This window comes from Chaetomium fimeti, assembly GCF_033439085.1.
Source record: "Chaetomium fimeti strain CBS 168.71 chromosome Unknown B0H64scaffold_2, whole genome shotgun sequence".
NCBI lineage: Eukaryota > Fungi > Ascomycota > Sordariomycetes > Sordariales > Chaetomiaceae > Chaetomium > Chaetomium fimeti.
This window is the reverse complement of record NW_026944330.1, coordinates 825,218-843,095: the sequence shown is the minus strand read 5'-3', so window position 1 is coordinate 843,095 and position 17,878 is coordinate 825,218. Positions and strand designations below refer to the sequence as shown.

The following is a 17,878-nucleotide window of genomic DNA, read 5'->3' as shown; positions in this document are numbered from 1 at the left end:
CGCGAATTCCGAACTTCGTCTGGAAAAGTGATCTAATCTTGTTGTGGTTTGTCGGGTTTGGGACCCTGAGTCTGGCCTCGGGACAACGACTGAGCTGACCCGCGTGTTGGGTGAGATGGCGCGCAAGGAAGGCGCTTCGCACCAATGGCTGAACAATGTCTTTTCTCGGTGTATTTGCTCGATGGAGGCGGGTGTCTCGACGTTCGGATTTGTGCGCCGGCGAGAGTTGGGTGGTGGAGGTCCGAGACGAGTTGGCTCGGAAACGTGACAGTGAGAGCGGTTGACAGGGCACGACGCGGTAGTGGCGCCAATGAGGTCGGTGGTGTACGAGAGTGTTGCTAGAGAGTCAATCGTAGTGGAAATGGTAAGATGACTGGGTGTTTAAATGCTCGCGACGGGAGGAGACCGGTTCTGACGCTGCACCAAAGGGGTGACGGGAGGAAGGAGGGCGTTGAGCAGGCTGCCCCGAACGAGCGCCGTGGCGTTAAAGCTTGGACTCTTGGATAAAATCCACAGCGTATCTTCGCAAAATAAAACTCGTGTTCATGACTGAAGCCGGTGTAGAAATAATATTCGTCACGAATGGTCGGGAACTCGTGGGAAGTGGTGGGATGGTGGAGGAGGAGTGGACGGGCAGAACAGAGGGCGACGAGCGGGAGCGCTTTGCCTGGATCCAGTCCCACACGCTCTTTTCCCGAGTGCTCAGTTAGCTCGCAGCAATTTTTGGCAGACTGCGCCGGGGGGCGGCTCGTGCGGGGCTTGTGGGCCCGCGAGCTCCATGCTGAGCCGGCTTTCCAGCACAGTGTGAATTCCTGTAATTAACAAAGACCGCATTCTGTGCCATTCAAACAATGTGAGCATGACATCACGCTCGACCGGGGCTAGATAAATGGCCTTTGAAAAAGTAGGTTCGAAAGAACGAGGCGAACAATAGGCATGATTGCTTCGAAAAGGCTACGGAGCCCCAAATTCCGGGTTCTTCGGCCCTGAATAGGGTTGTGTTCTCGGAGTTGGAGAGAATTTGGAAGAGTTCACGGAGCTGAGCGAACACTCGGCGCGCAGAGGGCTTTGCACAGTGAAGGGCTCCCTTCCAACCCGGAGGTCCCCAACCCCTCAGGGGCATCCGGAAAAACCTCGGACCAAGAGCGCGGCCCGCGCTGAACGAGGGGTTGGTCAGGGCCATGATGGGCGGATTATGTAACCGGTCTTTCGGTGCGTCCACTGGCAGCGGGCAGCGCTGAACACACTGTTCCTCCACCACAGAAACTGTTGTCACAGTCACAGCCCTTCATTCGACTCTGAGCATCCGACTTGCCTTGAGTTGATCGCAGGGCGCCCGATCTGCTTTGAAGTCCTCTTGTCGTACAATTCAACCTAGGGTTTTTGCGAAACCTCATTTCGAGCGAAAAGGTGGGTGCTTCTCCGCTGACTGACCCGAACCGGGCCCTCCACTGCATCCCAGCCCGCGGACACCCAGCTTGGTGGCCGATCCGGCCACCTCACCGCACCGGCAGGCCGGGAGTGTATTTTCCGGATGCGATGATCTCACATTTTACTCGGCCTGACCGCGTCTCTTGCAGACCTCGTTTTCATACTCTCCGGTTCGAAAGGGAAGGCTAACGGCGTTATCGGAAGCCAGAAAGGGAACAAGGCATCGACTCCAGGCTTGGGGAGTGATTCGACCACTTCAACTTGCCCGATTAAGCCCGTTTGGCAACCGATCGGGTATTTGCTGGCTGAAGCGCGGAAGGTTGCACGTTTACACCCGGCCCAGCGCAGGAGCGACCCCGGAATAGTTTGTGGGAGGAGGGGCCCCGCTGCAATCCCGAGTCGCCAAACCGTTTGCTGCCTTGATGATTTTGGGTACTATGCAGTCTCGATGGGTATGTAAACATATACTTGCACCTTCCCCTCCGCCCATCCACCAACAACCAGTCCTCCCCTCTCGCAACCATCGACTCGGTGTGCCTGCCCTCTTGTTACCCCCACAACATAAAGCCCCTCTTCCCATCCGGAGCAATGGGCGAAGATACCTGCCCGCCCGTCAGGGCACTTCTGTCGGACGCTGCTTATGTGGGACTTGCCTGCCCCCTTGGCTGCGACTAGATCTCTGCCGTTGTTCAACATCTTACTCTCTTCGGCTTCTGTCGTTTGGGGCGTCACTTGTAAACTAATACATTGTCATCCAGCACCCCAAATAGTACACGATCAGGCTTTCAAGATGGCTTCCAAACCGATATCCTCGCTTTTCCCCGACCGACCTATACGACCCTTACCGAAGCGGCGGCTTAAAGAGCGGCTAACTCCCGAGGCAGCCGACTCGATCCAGTACCCTCCCGCGCCGCGGAGCTCAACATCATTGTTTTCGTATCCATACTCGCTCTTAGAGGAACCTTCTGAATCTGGCTCGGCACCCTCCCGCGAGGTGGCGTCTCGTCATGAGCAACGCAAGCCGCAAGGAAATGAGGTGGAGGGCGACCGAAAAACGGAGGATGGCACACCTACCCAAGGTGCAGTGAGCCGAGCAGCTCTACAGCATGCCAACCTCGCCACACGTCCAAAGCTAGAGAATGGCCGTTATGGAGACTCGCTTGCGCTCCCCTCGGCGGCGTCTTCGGCGGACGGCTACGATCTTTTCGAGAACACTAACAATAAGAAAAGGAAGATCCCGACGGCGGGGGATTCTGCACCGGGTGGGGCACATGCGATTAGTGATTCTTCCACCGGAACGGGCTCGCTTACATCTAGTGCCCAATTCGCAGACGGCGAGGGCGAGGCGTTGACCCCGTCAACTACCCATTATGGCTCCGGTTTCGAGTCAAACATTCACAATGTCCCCGGCCCGGGTAGGGGACGATATGGTCGTCCTCGAAGCGGTAAAAACCCATTACGACCCCTCTATGATTCGACTAATAGCTGGGCCGGGAGGACCACCAAGCCACGTTCAGGTCACTGGGTCGGCGGAAGCAGTATGTGGGCTTGACCCTGAGCACGAAGGTACATGGCTGACAGTTACCAAAGGCGAGAGCACTGGCATCATATCGAATGCCATCGCCAAGGCGGAAAAGCTTCCACCGCACCATGGTCAGGAGAATATCAGCCTTCTGCATCAGCCCTCGTCCGCTAAGCGCAGCCCGGCGTCGACTCAGTTCACATTCACATGCGACTCACAGGTCCCTGGGTCATTGGCTTGGCCAGGTTCTGACCGTCGGATGGCCATGCCCCAGCACGCTGCGGTGAACCAAGGGAAAGAGAATTGGCCTCGTGGCCCCCAACCGGCGCAGGGCGGGCATGCCGTGTCGGGAATGCCGCATGTCGCGGACGCGGGCACCAAAGAGGCGTCGTCAAGAGGTACTCATCATACAGCACCGCCTCAGAAGACGTCCCGCCGAAGCGCTACGAAGGAGTACCTGGCGGCGGCCAAGGCGCGCCGTCGGGAGACACAACTCTACAACAAGCGTCACCCTCCGAAACCCGAAGAGATGTGGGTCTGCCATTTCTGCGAATATGAGTGGATTTTTGGTCACCCGCCCGAGGCTTTGGTTCGGTCGTACGAGATCAAGGAACGGAAACAGCGGCAGTTGGAAGAACAGCGGAGAGCTCAGTGGGAGCGGATGAAGAAGGGGAAGCACAAGGGGAAGAAGAACAGCAAGCTTCCGGCTAAGAACGGCAACGCTGTGCAAGATGTGCATCACCACGCGGACAACCGCGCTGCAGGTGATCATCATTACGACCACGGCGATCAAGGGGAGGAGTACTACGACGACGAGTATTACGAGGACGAAGAATACGACGCCGAAGAAGAGGTGGCCATTGAGCATGGCCCAGGAAGCGTTGGACGGCATGCCGATGTTCCAGGTCATTTTGGTGACAGTTTCGCGGTCCATGACGGAGGGGGGACGTAGCCGAGGTCTGCTCCCGGGCATCCGTTTCTGCCCTGGTGTATGGGCCCCGCATCTCGTTGACCGTGTGTTAGCTCGGGTGTGGGCACCCAGGGTTACGGGCAGGAGGAGCATTCGCAGAGAGGGCCTCTGGCCCACGTTCTGGCAGACCTTCTGGCAATATCATCTGCTGTAATACCAGCTCAAGGATAGTTGTCAACAGCCCGTCAGGCACTGGGATGGCATGCTGAAGGAATGGAGCCCGGGAGCTTAGCTTGGGCTGGTCTCTAAACGACGTTGCGCCATGATGGGACCGACCCTAGATAATGGTTGTTTTTCGACCTCAGGTTGTCAAAAAATCCAGCGTACCGTTTTTGAGGCCGCCACCGCACACACAACTCCCCTCCAAAAAGCGAAATAGTGTCGTTAGTCAGCTAAGACTAGAGGACCTTGATAAAGTCCCCCGGTCGGTTCTTTTTACTGCCCTGGCTGGTGTATGTTGAGCCACGCTGCTGTAGAGAATATCATGAACAATTCTAGCGTCCTGTGTCCGACCCGCAGACAATTGCAGTTGTGTGTAATATTACAGTCCGTGGTTAGTTAGCGTAGACTCTGTGGAAGTGGAGGTTCCGTTCTGGACCCAGGCACGCAGCCAGACGGAGAGACCCGGTGGTTAGCGTGAGGCCGTTGCGTCATCTTCAGCTGCCGTCCAATCCGTATCCCGCTGACACCATGCGGCGTTGATGAAGTTACCTTAACATCGGAGCACAAACGGTCTCGAGTTTTGGTTTCCAGTTAGGACAGAAGACATGCCGTGGTAACACCTCCTTAACATGGATGTCATTCACAGACCCTGAAGGAAGTAATACATGGGTACCTCGGTCGTCATCAAGAAAAGTCGCGAAAAACACGTTTACAATTACAAGTACGCGAGTTCGAAGTTGGAAGAGAACGCGGTTGGCCCCTTGAGATGAACACGCGGCAGCGAGGGAGATGGAGACTGGGGGCCAAGCGAATTCCTGCTTCATGCATCACCTGAAGCAAGATGGAGGTCTGCTGAAATACGAATACAGCGAGTGACCTTGCATCTTCCATCAGCGAGGGGGCCGAAGAAAGCGGTTGAAGCATGCCCCTGCAAGACGGTACGGTACATACATGCATGCAGGGATTCCTGTAAAACTGGAACAGCCCGATTTGAGCGACTCCACCAAGTTCCCCTGATGAAAGCCCCACCCGGACGACTGCCGTGCACGACCCGGTTTATGGACAAAAGAGCCGGGGGAGCTTGGCTGTGCCGTGTCAAGCGTCCCCCGATCCTTTCGCCCAACACTTTGTCTGTCTTCGGAGAATTTTCCATCTCACAAAAAGACATCTCGCGTTCGGCTGACTGTTTTTCCATTCCCCTTAAAAAGGAGGCACCCTAATTTTCATTCCCATTCCCATGAGGGCGCCAACGAGGTCGCCACTTTACGCCCGGGCCGGCCGATAATATCTGCAAGGATGTTTGGCTCCCGAAGGCACCGCCCGCCGAATCCGGTATGTCGTCATTGCACTTTTGCGCGTTCCTTTGAGGTCGCTTTCTCGTACCGTGGAGGGGATTGAGCCCATGAGCTTGGTCCAGCGTGGAGTTCGAGTCTTGATTCTGTTGAGCTTTTGTTATCTGGGCTACCTATCCATCATTGCCCGTCACCTTGCTGTCGCGCAACTTGGAAGAGGATGCTAACCTGTCATGCCACGTTTTGAACAGCCCCTGACAGCAGCGACCGCGAATCCCAATGCAGCAACCGCTGCCGCAGCAGTCTTCAAACGCCATGAGCCCAATACCTCTTTGCCGGCTGCCGCCGCCGCCGCCGCCCTCCGCGCACGACCAACAACACCGACCCGAGTAGCCGACGTGCAGACAAAACGGACGGTGCGCCGGAGCGCGTCCGTCGCCTCGACAGGTACGGCATCGGAGCAGGCCCGCGATCAGTCGGGACTGCAAAGGCGTGGCAGTAATGGGTCGATGACCGAGCGGACCTTTCGAACCCCGAGCCCAAATCGACCTGCGAGTAGCGCGTCCGGCCAACAGAAGAACCAATTTGCCAACGACGATATGCCGCCCGTCCCTGCGTTGCCCCAGAATCTAGATGGCAACTCGCGACAGCCCGGCCGAGGGCCCCAGCAAGACATTCGGCATCGGAAAGCCAACAGCCTGAGTCTGGGAAGCAGTCCCCTGCGCCTCGCGTCCCAGAAACTCGCTTCAGGTGAGACGCCAACTTGGTTTGGCGCCGCGAAATTGGGGGACCTAGGAAGCGTTCGTCGGACAGACCCGGCAATGGCTAGCCCCCCGTCAAGTCCACTGCAGCTATCAGCACGGGAGGAGGACCTACCGGACGGAGCAAGGCCAGGCAGCCAGGCTTCGTCCATTAACTTCTCCTACCCGACGCGGGCGAGGTGCAGCTCCGCCGCAAGTTCCTTTCCACCCGTGGATCCCTCCTCCGCATCCCAAATATCAACCAAAGCAAGCCCGACGCAGCTACCGACCACGGACCACAATGCCACAACACGTGCGAAGCAGTACCCGAGGGGACAAGCGGCAGTACCACTCGCGAGAAGACAATCCACTTCCAACCCATCCGACCAATCCCTGGTGTACGACCCGAATTCGAGAAGGATGGTACGACAAGCGGATTTACAATCGATCCAGAATGTTCAACAAGCAGTCCTCGACGCTTCGCAACCACCACCACCAGGGCCCAAGAGGAAGAAGAAAACTCCGCAAAGAGCCGGGTCGCATCTGGCTGCGGGTACAATGGGGCGGACCGGAATTGAAGCTTCAAATACTGGACCGTTAGCCAAGGCTCAACCATCGAGCCCGCCAGCCCAGAATCGACCACATCAGCCTGTTCAGCCAGCCCCCCCAATGGCGCCAGCCCAATCTCATGAGGTTCGAGTGGATGCTGAAGAGCCTAGGGTTAAGGCGATCATGGCCTCGCCGGGAAAAGAAGTAAGAGAAGTCGGGCAACAGCGCCCTCAAACAACCGTGAATCTCCCCCGGACCAATCACTTGACGGTCCGCACCCCGGCTTCTACCGCAACAGACGCGGCGCAGTTCGTCGTGAGAAGACAGCCTTCTATGATTCGGGAAGGACCAGAGCCGGAGGATGTTCAGGATGAGAAGAAGACACAAGCGGCCGTCTCGGGTACTCCGAACGCGGTGGTGGCGCCACGGAAATTGCAAACCAGTGTACCCTCAGAGACCCGCACACCCGCAACGCCACCACAAAACACGACCCTCCAGCCAAACCCTTCCTCGGGGAACCATACGGCGGCTCCCGTCGATCAGAAACCTGAAATGGGACCGGTCGATATATCAGAAAACTGGAAACCGAACCCCGCCGCCGCAGAGCATGGGAGAGCTGCGCATATATCGCGGGAACGAACCCATTCCAGCAGCCCTGCTCGACAAGCCCATTTCGGTCCTGTTCAAGATAGTTTGACCGTTAAACACTCTCCGCCGCCTCGATCCAGCTCGCCGCGGAAGTCAGCTATGAAACTCACCAGTCCGCCCTGCAGCGCATCACCCTCCGGCGACACATCGGAAGCATCTGGGAGCGCCAACCAGGAGCCCCCCGTAGCACGCAAGAAGTCTGTACGCGTCAGTTTCGAGGACAACGGTGACGGGGAGGCGGAAGAGTCGGCCCCTATTAAGCGGAATGCCTCCCCTTTGGCGACCAGCCCGCTGCACCCGAACCGTCACAGTTGGCTCCCCAGTCTCGGTCGCAGTCGGGAACCATCGTCGTTCGACGAAGATGCGGTGATGAAACCGCGGCCGGCCCTGCCCAGTTTTGGCAGCGTGAGGGATAGGAAGCCGCGGGAGGACAGTCCAACCGAACTGGAGCGACCGCTTGTTCGACCCAGGGGAGAGACGAAGCATGCCTCGCCATCTTCATTGCTGCCTAGCCCTCCATTGGGCTCAAGTAACGACCATGCCGTTGGCGCAGTACTGTCGAACGAGAATGACAATTTGAAGGAAATGACTACGGGTTCGGAAGACGCCCCAAAACAGAGGGAGCCATTGCCTCCAATTGTCACCACCGTGGATGGCTCCGGCTACTTCAGTGACGGTTCCGATAGCAGCTCTATGCTCAGTTCCGAGTACGAGCCGCCCCAGCCTCCATCGCCGGTAGCAGTTACGGAGCCACGCCCAGAGCCAGTCGCAGAGCCGCAAACGTTGCAGCCCAGGGAGCCCGCCAATGGCTCGGTTACAAATCCGCCCACCGAGCCTGTCCCTTCCCAAGTCCCTGTTGAACAAGACACACCTTCGGAGCCGCAGATTCCAGCGATATCCGTCTCACAGCCGACGCCTCCTTTTGCGGGGAACATGGCGTCTGGGCAGTACTTTACGGATGTCCCTGGTGCATTTCCAGACGACGAGTCGGATCGGTCTACTGCGTCGGAGGCCAAAAGACTGAAACAGGTGGAGACAGCTGTTAAACCAGTTGAGGATACTGAAGTCACTCCGGGCGATGACCTTGCTCACCAGCCAGCTGCTCAGACCATCGAACCCACTGCCGCAGAAAGCTCGAGCAACTCCGATAGCGATGTCTACAGCGATGCCTACGAAGACCTTTCCGAGTTCGAAGGTGATGGTTTCCAGTCACTCAACGCCGTTGTGGAAAGCCCGGTACAACAAAGTCCCCGTCCAGTTACCCAAGCCGAACCGCCTTCTAGAGAAGTTCCGATCCAGACAACCAGTGAAGAAACGCCGGCACTCCAAACAGAGATATCTTCCGCCACAACCGCCGTCGAACCACAACCAGTGGAGGTCACGCGGGACGATTGGGAGCAAGCAAAGGCTTATTGGAGGAGCCTCACAGCGGAGAAGCGAGCTCAACTCGAGAAAGAGACCAGGGAGGAGGCGGGCACCGAAGGCGATAAGGACGAGGCACAGCCCGAGGCGAAACCCAAGAAGAAGAAGACCATCGAGCGGAGGAACTCGGAACGGAAAGCGCTGGCAGTTCAGATGGCGCAGCAGACGGCGACAGATCAGGGACAGGAGAAAGCAACGCATCCGGAACGCAGCTATATGATCAAGCCCGGAGAGCGTTGGACTGGCGAAGAGGAGTTGGAAATCCCGCCCATGCGCAAGACCATGCGTAGCGAACCGCAGCAAGTTCCAGCCGCGCCCATCGCGGGGTCTCGATTAAGGAAGTCGATGCGGGCAAACGGTTCAGGCCCGAGCAACGCCCATGTTCCCCGGACAGGGGGAAACCAATTAACTTCCAAGCGCCCGGAGCCATCTCCAGTAGCCGTTACTCCTACCAAGACTGGGCACCGAAGGTCGGCAACGCAGGTGGAGGAGCGTGCTCAACCTCCCCTAAGGAGGCGCGGTTCAACGGGCAGCGAGAGCAGCTTCAAGCGGGCCCGGTCTACTAAAGGCCAAGGCTCCGGTTTCCGCCACTCTATGAGAGCGGCCTCCCCCCCAACCAGGCCAGAAGAGAATCATTCCTCTAAGAGGTTCTCCCTGAGAACACTTTCTCCAGCCAGTTCAGTCTCGCCCTTGCATTCCCAGATGCGCACCACACTGCGCGACTCGTCCGGCGGCAAAAAGACCCCCACTGGGATCCGAATGCCGAGCTTCAGCCTCTCGTATGGCGGGGGGAAGAAGAGCGGCTCAAAGGCGTCATCAAACAAGGCGTCTGGCTCTCGGTTCTCAAGCCGGCTCGCTGACTCGAGCGACGAAGAAGCGGGCAAAGGCGTCGAGTCGGGCTTCCAGAGCCGGTTCGAAGACTCGAGCGATGACGAACCCATCATGCCGATCCGGAAATCCGCCTCGGCCCCGTCCGCAGCTACCGGCGAGCCGGGCCACCACCTGACGAAGAAGAGCTCGATCGCGAGCACGGCCCTCCCCGAGGAGCTCGAAGAGAGCGAAACCTCCCAAGACCGCCGCCACAACGAACCGACACCACAACCACAACCCCAACCCAACCCCTCCCCCCTCAACACAACCATCCGCCGCAGCCGCTCAGGGAGAGGCCAACTCGCCCCCTCGCAAACCGCACCCTCCCTCTCCGCCACCACCACCGACAACTTCCCCACCACCACCAACGAACGCCGCGCCTCAAAGCGCCACAGCATCCTCTCCGTCCTGCGCCACCGCAAAAAAGACCGCAGCAGCAACACCATCGGCGGCGGCAGCGCCCCCGGCAAGATCGGCCGCGCCGAAGTCACCGAGAGCGCCGCGCGCCGCGACACCCGCCTCGAGCGCTCCGCCGGCCAGCTCGCGCGCCTCCGCACTCGCGGCGAGACCGAAAAGGAAGGCGAAGGCGAGGATGACGACGATGAGATGCCTGAGATGCCGTCGCCGTCCCCGCGCAGTCCACGGCTCCAAAAGCGCAACAGCAACAACCACAGGCCTGCCGCCTCACCATCGGCATCCGCCCCAGCGGTCGTGATGAGCGCGGGTGGTGGTGGTGGTGGTGGTGGCGCTACCCCCCACCGCTTTCCCTTTCCCCTCGGCCCCAGTGCCCCCTCCTCCTACCAGTACAACCCCCACCGCGACCGGCGGCCACGGGACTGATACAAGCATGCTCATGAGCGTGGCCGAGGAGGATGGTGACGGCGGGTTCGATCCGGCGGCGGCGCTCATGCGGCGCTCGACGACGGCGTCGGGGAACCTGGGCACGCGCACGCTCGGGCGCAGGAGCAGTAGCGGCGGCGGTGGCGGTGGTGGTGGTGGCGGGGGTGGGTTCCTGCACCGGCGGATGTCGGCTGTGAGTGGCCTGCCCTCTGGCGGTGGCGTAGGTGGTGGTGGTGGTGGGGATGTGGGCAGCGTGGATGGGTCTGTGGCGGGGAGTCTGGCGGGCGCGTCGTCGACTACGAGGCGGAAGAGGTTTGGGGTGCTGAGGAAGATGTTGGGGCTGAATGAATGAGTGCGTGGCTACTTGGTATGGGGTAGCTCAGTAATGGATGGGGGATGGATGAGGATGGGAGGGGAGGGAGTATGGGGGAATGGAATACAACATAAGGGTGGGTGGTTGGTTGGTTTGGGGGCACGAAATGGAGCAATCGTTTTATTTATTTGTCAACTTTTTAGAGCGCGCGTATATACCCAATGCTGGAGGGCACACTTGGATTTCATTTGTTGCTGGCGGAGAGCGTCGTCTTGTATACTTAGAGTGGATGACTGCGGGCTAAGCTGGTGGGACTTGGTGTCAATAACATGGATGAATGTAGCTCATCTTAATGCAAATTCTCAAGCATTCGGACTTGACTGATAATGAGATCGGTGTCTTTGTGCTACACTTACACAACCCGAAGACGGTTAGAAAGAGGGGGTATCCCGACATGCACATGTAGGTATAACCCCGGTGTGCTGCCTTTCGGAGGGACATCTCGATAAGCATGAGCAGTGGTGAGCTATACGCCGCGTATGACGCAATCTCGCTCGTAACAACGTCCCATCACCTCCTCTCCTGCAAGCGGTGGCTCCGAGAAAGACGCACGTGGTTGTTTGGAGGGAGGTGACAGGGCATGTTTTAAGCATCAGGGCATGGAGGAAGAGGTTTACGGTTGAGTGATGCCGGTTCTCGTGCTCGGGCCAGCATAGGAGTTGAACATTTCCGCTAAAATAGTTTTACCCATCTAATAACTAGAGGGTGCCATTAAATATTGCATATGCATGCAGCAAAATAAACCCGAGCCACTCGTATGCTCCTATGATCCCATGATCCCCAATGCTATGCAAGTGAAACGAACAATAGAGGCTGCGTTCAGCACCCGGAGCGCTCGTCGCCTCAGATGTTGCTTAGTGACGCAAGTCCCCGTATTTCCCGATATCGTGCCCCAAACATATGAACCATAACGCCAAACCACTCCTGAAAAGCGGGATATCGCTTCAAGTATCCTCGCCCTTTTTTGGCTTGCGGTCACGCGCCAAGAGCAGAGTGAGTTCACTCTTTGACCGTCCGAAAGGGATCGGTGGCGTAGGGTTGGGGGGTGTTGGCTTGAGTTGCTGATCGAGAAGGGAAGATGACGGCTGCGAGCCAAACATGACCCGGTCCGGAATGTCTCTCGCCTCAGGGACTACGGGCTCCGATGTCACCATTTCCGAGTCGAACTGGCCGCGAGCCATGGTACTGACCGTAGCAACACTGCTTGTGGCTTGTGATGGGAGGAGCGCTACGCCGGGCTCGCGGACTCGGTGTGGGCGATCTGAATTGTTAGAACGCGAACGCACCATCGGGGGGGCTCCATGCCCGAATGACTGGTCCACCACGAATCCCGCAACCGGGGGAGGAACGACTTTCGAAGAGGGCGCCGGAGGATGTTGAGCAGTCTCCTGTTGCCCTTCGGCGGCCTCATGGTATACCACACTGTCCTTGACGTCCCACGTTGATCTTCGTTGTGGGCTACCGGGTCGCGGCTGCTGCTCCGCCACGGTTGCGTCAGGCTGGCCGCCGGTCTGGCCGGGAGCACCCTGAGAAGTAGATCGCTTGGCAGCCGCCGGTTTTGCTCTACGTTTCCCAGCAGCTTTAGCGGTTAGGCCGTGGTCACTCGTTTGGGAAGACGATGAGCCCTGTCCGAGTAGCTGTGAAGCGGTCGGTGTTGTCCGTCTCGACCCAGCACGTTTTGAAGCCGCAACAAACCCCACTACACGCTGACCAGAATCAGATCCCGTTGAGGATTGTGAGCTTGGCCTGCGGACCATCACAGGCTTCCTCCTAGATGCCGCAGTGGCCGCCACCACCTTTCTACCGGTGTTGGTCGTAGCTTTGGCCCCCGTGGCTGGTGGCACTAATGGGGGAGGGGGCATTTCCACCGCGGGTACGGCTGATATTGGGGATTCAGCTGTCTGTTTCGCTCGTGTTGGCCCCGGGGCCTTAGGTACAGTCGACTGGCTTGCAGGGGCGGTGCCCTGCCTTTTCTTCACCGTTAAGGGTAGTGGTGGAGGAGGCATCTCTGCGGCAGCCACCGCCGCGGTGTTGGTTGGTGTATTCTCACTGTCATGGATGGCTTCTTCGCTAGAAGCCGGCGGCGATGCAAAGCGCGCAGTGGGCCGAGGACCTGATGAAGAAGGACCTCTTGACTTTTTCAGGATAGGGTGGGGTGGCGGTGGCCTCGACGACGAAGGGGTCAACCCCCTTTTCACGCTGGAGACAGCAGATCCTTGTTCCGTAGTCTCGTGTGGCCGGGCCGGGCCGTGGCCGTTGGCGATACGTTGATTTGAACCAGGCTTCTAAAGGTCAAATCAGCATCCGCCTGCCCTTTAACACAGCGGAGACCGCTTACCTTGGAGCGTCTGAACTGGTCCGCGGGCGAGGGGAGGGGCACGAACGTTGGACCGCTCGAAATCTCTTCAAAGAGTCTGGCAAGTTCTTGACCGCTAAGGTTTCGTAGCCTGTCACTCCCCCAGACGTGCCACCAAAAGTTTTCCAGACGAAATGCGCTCGGATCGAAGAGCCTTCGGAATGTGGTCGTATAGGCTGAGCGCGGGTTAGTCCGGGGAACTTTCTGTCCAGCGAGCTCTTCCAAATACCGTTCCAGTACTGCTTGATCTTCTCAGGGGGTACCACGGGATAGCTTGCTACTTCCGCGTATATTTCCCGGGTGTTCTCAAAGAACCCCATGGGCATCATCGCGTCCATCTTTACGGTGGTCAGCGCCGAGCCGACGGGTTGTGGCGGACTAGCAGAGGTTTGGCACTTCGTAGATGTCGAGGGACCATGGCTTGCGCAGGTATCTTGATAGCTCGGTCAGATCCGTCTCCCGACCTGGCCGCAAAGCGGACACAAGACAAGGCCTTGGCCTACTGGAAACCCCTCAAGAGGGCGTAAAGGGCGAATGTAGCTTGGTGTAGCACTGAACCTTGCTGGTTATTAGAGACTTTTCAAGCAAGAACAGCACTGGTTCGCGGGATGCTCCACCAATGGAACGGGATAGATTCGCTGTGTGTGAGGTAGGGCATGGGGCCTTCAGTTCCGCGGGAGGGGGTGGGGTGGTGGGTGAGGGAAAGCCCGGTAGAGCAGACCACGTCACTGAAGTCGCCCTCTCGGCAAAGGGGCTGGGGCATTCAGTTTGACGGCTGACGGACTTTGGTTGTGGCATGGAGCAAGAGGGTGCGCTTGGGAAGAGAAGACGCCAGCATCCAAGATGAAGGGCTTAGGCAGAAGGTTGCAAGCCCATGAAGCTCCTACCCGCCACACCACTTGTGATTTGCTTCTTCTCTGCGTTGTGACAGCGACGCACACCAACCGCCTTCGACGAGCATCCCCTGTTCCGTGTGGCTAATAAGAAGGCCGGGCAAAGGAAGGTAAAAGCCGTCAGACACTTACACAGTTGTATCCGTCAGAACCCAGGTGTGCGGCTGGGGCAAGTGGAGAACCGTCTCTCACCGCTGTCCTTCTAACCCTAAGCAGTCGGCCCCAGATCCGACCCACGATGCCGGGTCTGATATGACGAAAAGAGCGTTGACGGTTGCCCACCGCCGTCGAATGGGTTTTCCGGCGGATTCGGATTTTGAGAGGAAACCTGGTACCGAGGAGAGCCGGGACTAAGCCGACTTCATGAGTTTTGTTGTTGGCGTTGAGAAGGCACAAGGGCACCTGGCAAAAAGAAACACAACCCCCCTGAACACGTCCTTAAAACGAATGATCCAGCCCCTCCCTTGGGTAAAAGAGCCGCGGGACAAAAGTAAAAAAAAAATAAAAAAGAGTGGCTGGCCGTGCGATCTGGCCGTAGGTCACCAGGAAGGCGCGAAGAGATGTGATCCAGGGCAGGTTTAGTCCGGGAACAATTTGTCAAAACCCAGAAGGCAACGTACCTTCCTCTTCCCCTGCTGACCGACGACGGATACAGGGGCCGGGGGGGGAGGGGGTTGCAAAAGGTCTTCGAAATTAGCGTTGTTGGGGGGATCCTGGGCGGTGGTGGTGTCTGTGGGGTGTCTCAGATGCTTGTCACGCGTGTGGTCCTGGTTCTTGATAAAATGCCCATCAACCCGTGGACAGCTCTTCCATTCTCCCGACTCCGCCTCCCGATACCGCGCCTTCTCCAGGTCGTTCTCGGGGAGCCTTTCCCACCGGCCGTTGCGGAATCAGGAAGGTGCTTATAACTGGGGTATCGAAGTTTGTGCAGCCCCAGGAACTCGGACGAGGCGGAAGGCACGACAAGAAGAAACCAATGCCAGGGACCGACAAGGAAGGAACCACCTGCCATTCACTGACCGGGCAGGCACGGTTTTGTGGGATCTAAAAAGGGAAGGAACGTGATCTCTCTCGCCTCTTCACGCTCCCACAGCTCCCTTCCCCCTCAGTGAGACCACCACGGGACCTGCTCTATCTCCGCAAGTCGATACAATGAGCGGCCATCACCTGACAAGGGATGGGAGGCACGTGGATTTAGGGTGACACCAGAGCCAAGCCCCGACATCCCGCCCCGTCCGTTTTCTTTCGGCCTCGACCGCCTGTGCGACTGGCCGACTCAGCTCGTTTGAAATCTGCGCACCATCTGCCTCATTCCGAGTTTAACTAGCTGCTTTCACAACCGCGGGTAAGAAAGTCGCCACGTCTCGCATTGCCATTGCCAAGTCTCCCGAAAGACCCCTTCCTCCATTTTCCCACCACCGAGGAGGCTCGCCGAGTGTAACAAGCACACTCGACCCCCACGCTTAAGCTCTTCTTGCACATAAGATGCGGCTATAAGGCCGGTTTCAGGACCAGTTAGTACGTGTTGCCCACTGCCCACGCAAATCATAATGCGCGCAAAAAAAATGTTGCTTGTCACTGGACGACGACAGCCCTGCCCAGCATAGCCGACAGACGGATCGGAACGGGCCTTCTTAGCGGTGAAGGGAGGATTTTAGACCGGTCAGCGACCGGTTCCGACCTCGCCAGGATATTGGTCCCTGAGAGAGAGCTCTGCCCGGTGACACCAACCGCACAAGACCGCAGGATTCACTCGGTGACGAGTTCGTCCATCGGCACATTACCCAGATTCGTTCAGATTACCAATGTTCCGGTCGCCCACCAGTCGCGAATTCAGGGTCCGATCCGGGGCCCCGCACAATGGGATGGGACTTTCCCCAGACCACACCCCCCAGGAAGATACACCAATGACGACAGTTCCCCGCGGGTGTCCCCTCAGCCTCGAAATCAACATGGGGCGGGGCCAATTCCACTCACCGCATCCCGTGCGGGGACCCTGAGCGGGCTCGGCGGGACGGTGGCGGAACATATCCAATGCTGATTAGGGACCCGGGCCAGTGGCCGCCTAATTTGTTGGCCAGCGGAATGAGCACAAAGAGTCCTGTGACAGGCGCCTCTCTGTCCCTGGTGCTTCGACGGGCCATTGGTTCGGACACTTGCCATCATTACTTTGGCCGGAGAAGCGGCGCAGAGTTTGGCCGTCACAGCAACTCCCTATACCGTTGTGTGTATGTACATGTTCACATACGTACTGGACCAGGTCGATGAAAGCGGCCGCGGTTTATATCGACGTTTCACCGGAGGCCCCCACCCCTGCATCATCTGATCGGAAAAGAACATCGATGGAAGCCCACAGGAACCACCCCGCGTCGCGTCCCGAGGCCACGGCGGTGCGTGTAATTCCGTCCCCTGCGAGCGCCCCGACAGCGCGGGATGGACGCCTGCGTAACTGGATCCATACCACGCCGACCCACGAGGCATGTTGTTGCATCGCGCACTTGATCCAGGGTACTACCGTACCTGGGCGGGACATGACGGACATCCGTCTTCGTGCGACTTATGTACTTAACCATGGACACGATACCCGGACAGCTCCCACCACTCAAAAGCAATCCAAACCCTCAAAATCCCCAGCAGAATAGCGGTGGAAGACCGGCGACGGAGGTGAGGGGCCATGCCTCCCGGGGGGGACACCTTTTCACCGCCCGTCACTAGAACAAGTAGTTCGTGACTTCCCAGCCTGGGCAGCTGAGGTGCGACCGCCGGCGAATGCGTGTCTCACAAGAAGAGGTAGGTCGGCCGCTCACCGTGGACCCAACCAAGCCAGTGGGAAATACCGGGCCCAGGAAATCTCAGACCCTACTCGTCGGGCCTCCAAAAACGGCGATCCGACCAGCCGCCAAGGGGGCTAGTCGGGGACGTTAATTCAGAACACGACCAGCAATTCGAAACAGGCTGCAGGAACTTTGATTTGCGAGCGAATCCTACCAAAACCGAAGTACTGTTACCTTGGCAGCACCCAGGTCACGTGGAACTTCTGCACATTGCTCGAATTCTGAACTAAACCGACTTAAAAGTCGCAACTATCATCTTTTTAGAAAAGAAAAAAGATTAAACTAATCCTTTCGATGTTCAATTCTCAATTCTCACATTGTTTTAAGCAAAAAGGGTTGGAATTATATAGAGATGGTTGAATTCTCGCTGTGTTCCGAATTGCTGGTCGTGTTTCGAATTAACGTCCCCGACTAGCCCCCTTGGCGGCTGGTCGGATCGCCGTTTTTGGAGGCCCGACGAGTACCAAAAAAAAAGGACGGGGAGCGGAGCGGGCCTGGGATCGTGGAAGGGGTAAACGGGCGAATCGCCGGGCTGGATCTGTATCCGATGTGCTCTGCACTCCTGCGTGCCGGCAGCTGAGCTGAGAAGCTGTGCTGCGTTGTGCTGTGCTGTGCTGTGCTGTGCTGTGGTGCATTGCATGCGCGGGTGTGGTATGTGATGTGTAGTGTGAGGGCGGGTCGGGGAGCTGGGCTGGAATGCTACCGATCGGGAAAGGAGGGAGGGAGGGCTGAGGTGTGTGGTGTTTGAGATGTGAGATGTGAAATGTGGGATGTGATAGGTGACACACCGACAAGTCGTCAGTACCTAACCAAGGCAACTAAATGATGGTGGTGCTAAGGCGGAATGCGCAGGCCGGAGATGAGGTGCCACCCCCTCTCTCCCTCCCGTCGCCGGGGATGCGGAAGCGGTACCCTTTCTCGAATTGAGTTTAACCTCTATTTCCGCTGTTACACGAAGCAAAAGCTTGGGTGAGGG

The 17,878-nt window shown here is 57.9% G+C and overlaps 3 protein-coding genes across 3 annotated transcripts; 2 read left to right on the top strand and 1 right to left on the bottom strand.

The window, feature by feature from the left end:
* Nucleotides 1-1,879: 1,879 nt before the first annotated feature.
* On the top strand, nt 1,880-3,905 carry B0H64DRAFT_415122 (uncharacterized protein; the record flags this gene model as incomplete). The annotated part of the gene is made up of 3 exons (XM_062805079.1): nt 1,880-1,883; nt 2,190-2,771; nt 2,917-3,905. The coding sequence occupies 3 exons, from the start codon at nt 1,880-1,882 to the stop codon at nt 3,903-3,905; spliced, it is 1,575 nt and encodes a 524-aa protein (XP_062661899.1).
* A 1,296-nt stretch (nt 3,906-5,201) lies between these two features.
* B0H64DRAFT_353924 (uncharacterized protein) lies at nt 5,202-11,144 on the top strand. The gene is made up of 3 exons (XM_062801519.1): nt 5,202-5,417; nt 5,629-10,409; nt 10,465-11,144. Exons 1-3 carry the CDS (start codon nt 5,382-5,384, stop codon nt 10,796-10,798), a joined length of 5,151 nt encoding a protein of 1,716 aa, XP_062661898.1. The 5' UTR covers nt 5,202-5,381; the 3' UTR covers nt 10,799-11,144.
* A 443-nt stretch (nt 11,145-11,587) lies between these two features.
* On the bottom strand, nt 11,588-13,599 carry B0H64DRAFT_73807 (uncharacterized protein). The gene is made up of 3 exons (XM_062808690.1): nt 13,405-13,599; nt 13,158-13,351; nt 11,588-13,104 (listed from the first exon to the last, which is right to left on the bottom strand). The coding sequence occupies exons 1-3, from the start codon at nt 13,511-13,513 to the stop codon at nt 11,764-11,766; spliced, it is 1,644 nt and encodes a 547-aa protein (XP_062661897.1). The 5' UTR covers nt 13,514-13,599; the 3' UTR covers nt 11,588-11,763.
* Between the last annotated feature and the right edge of the window lie 4,279 nt (nt 13,600-17,878).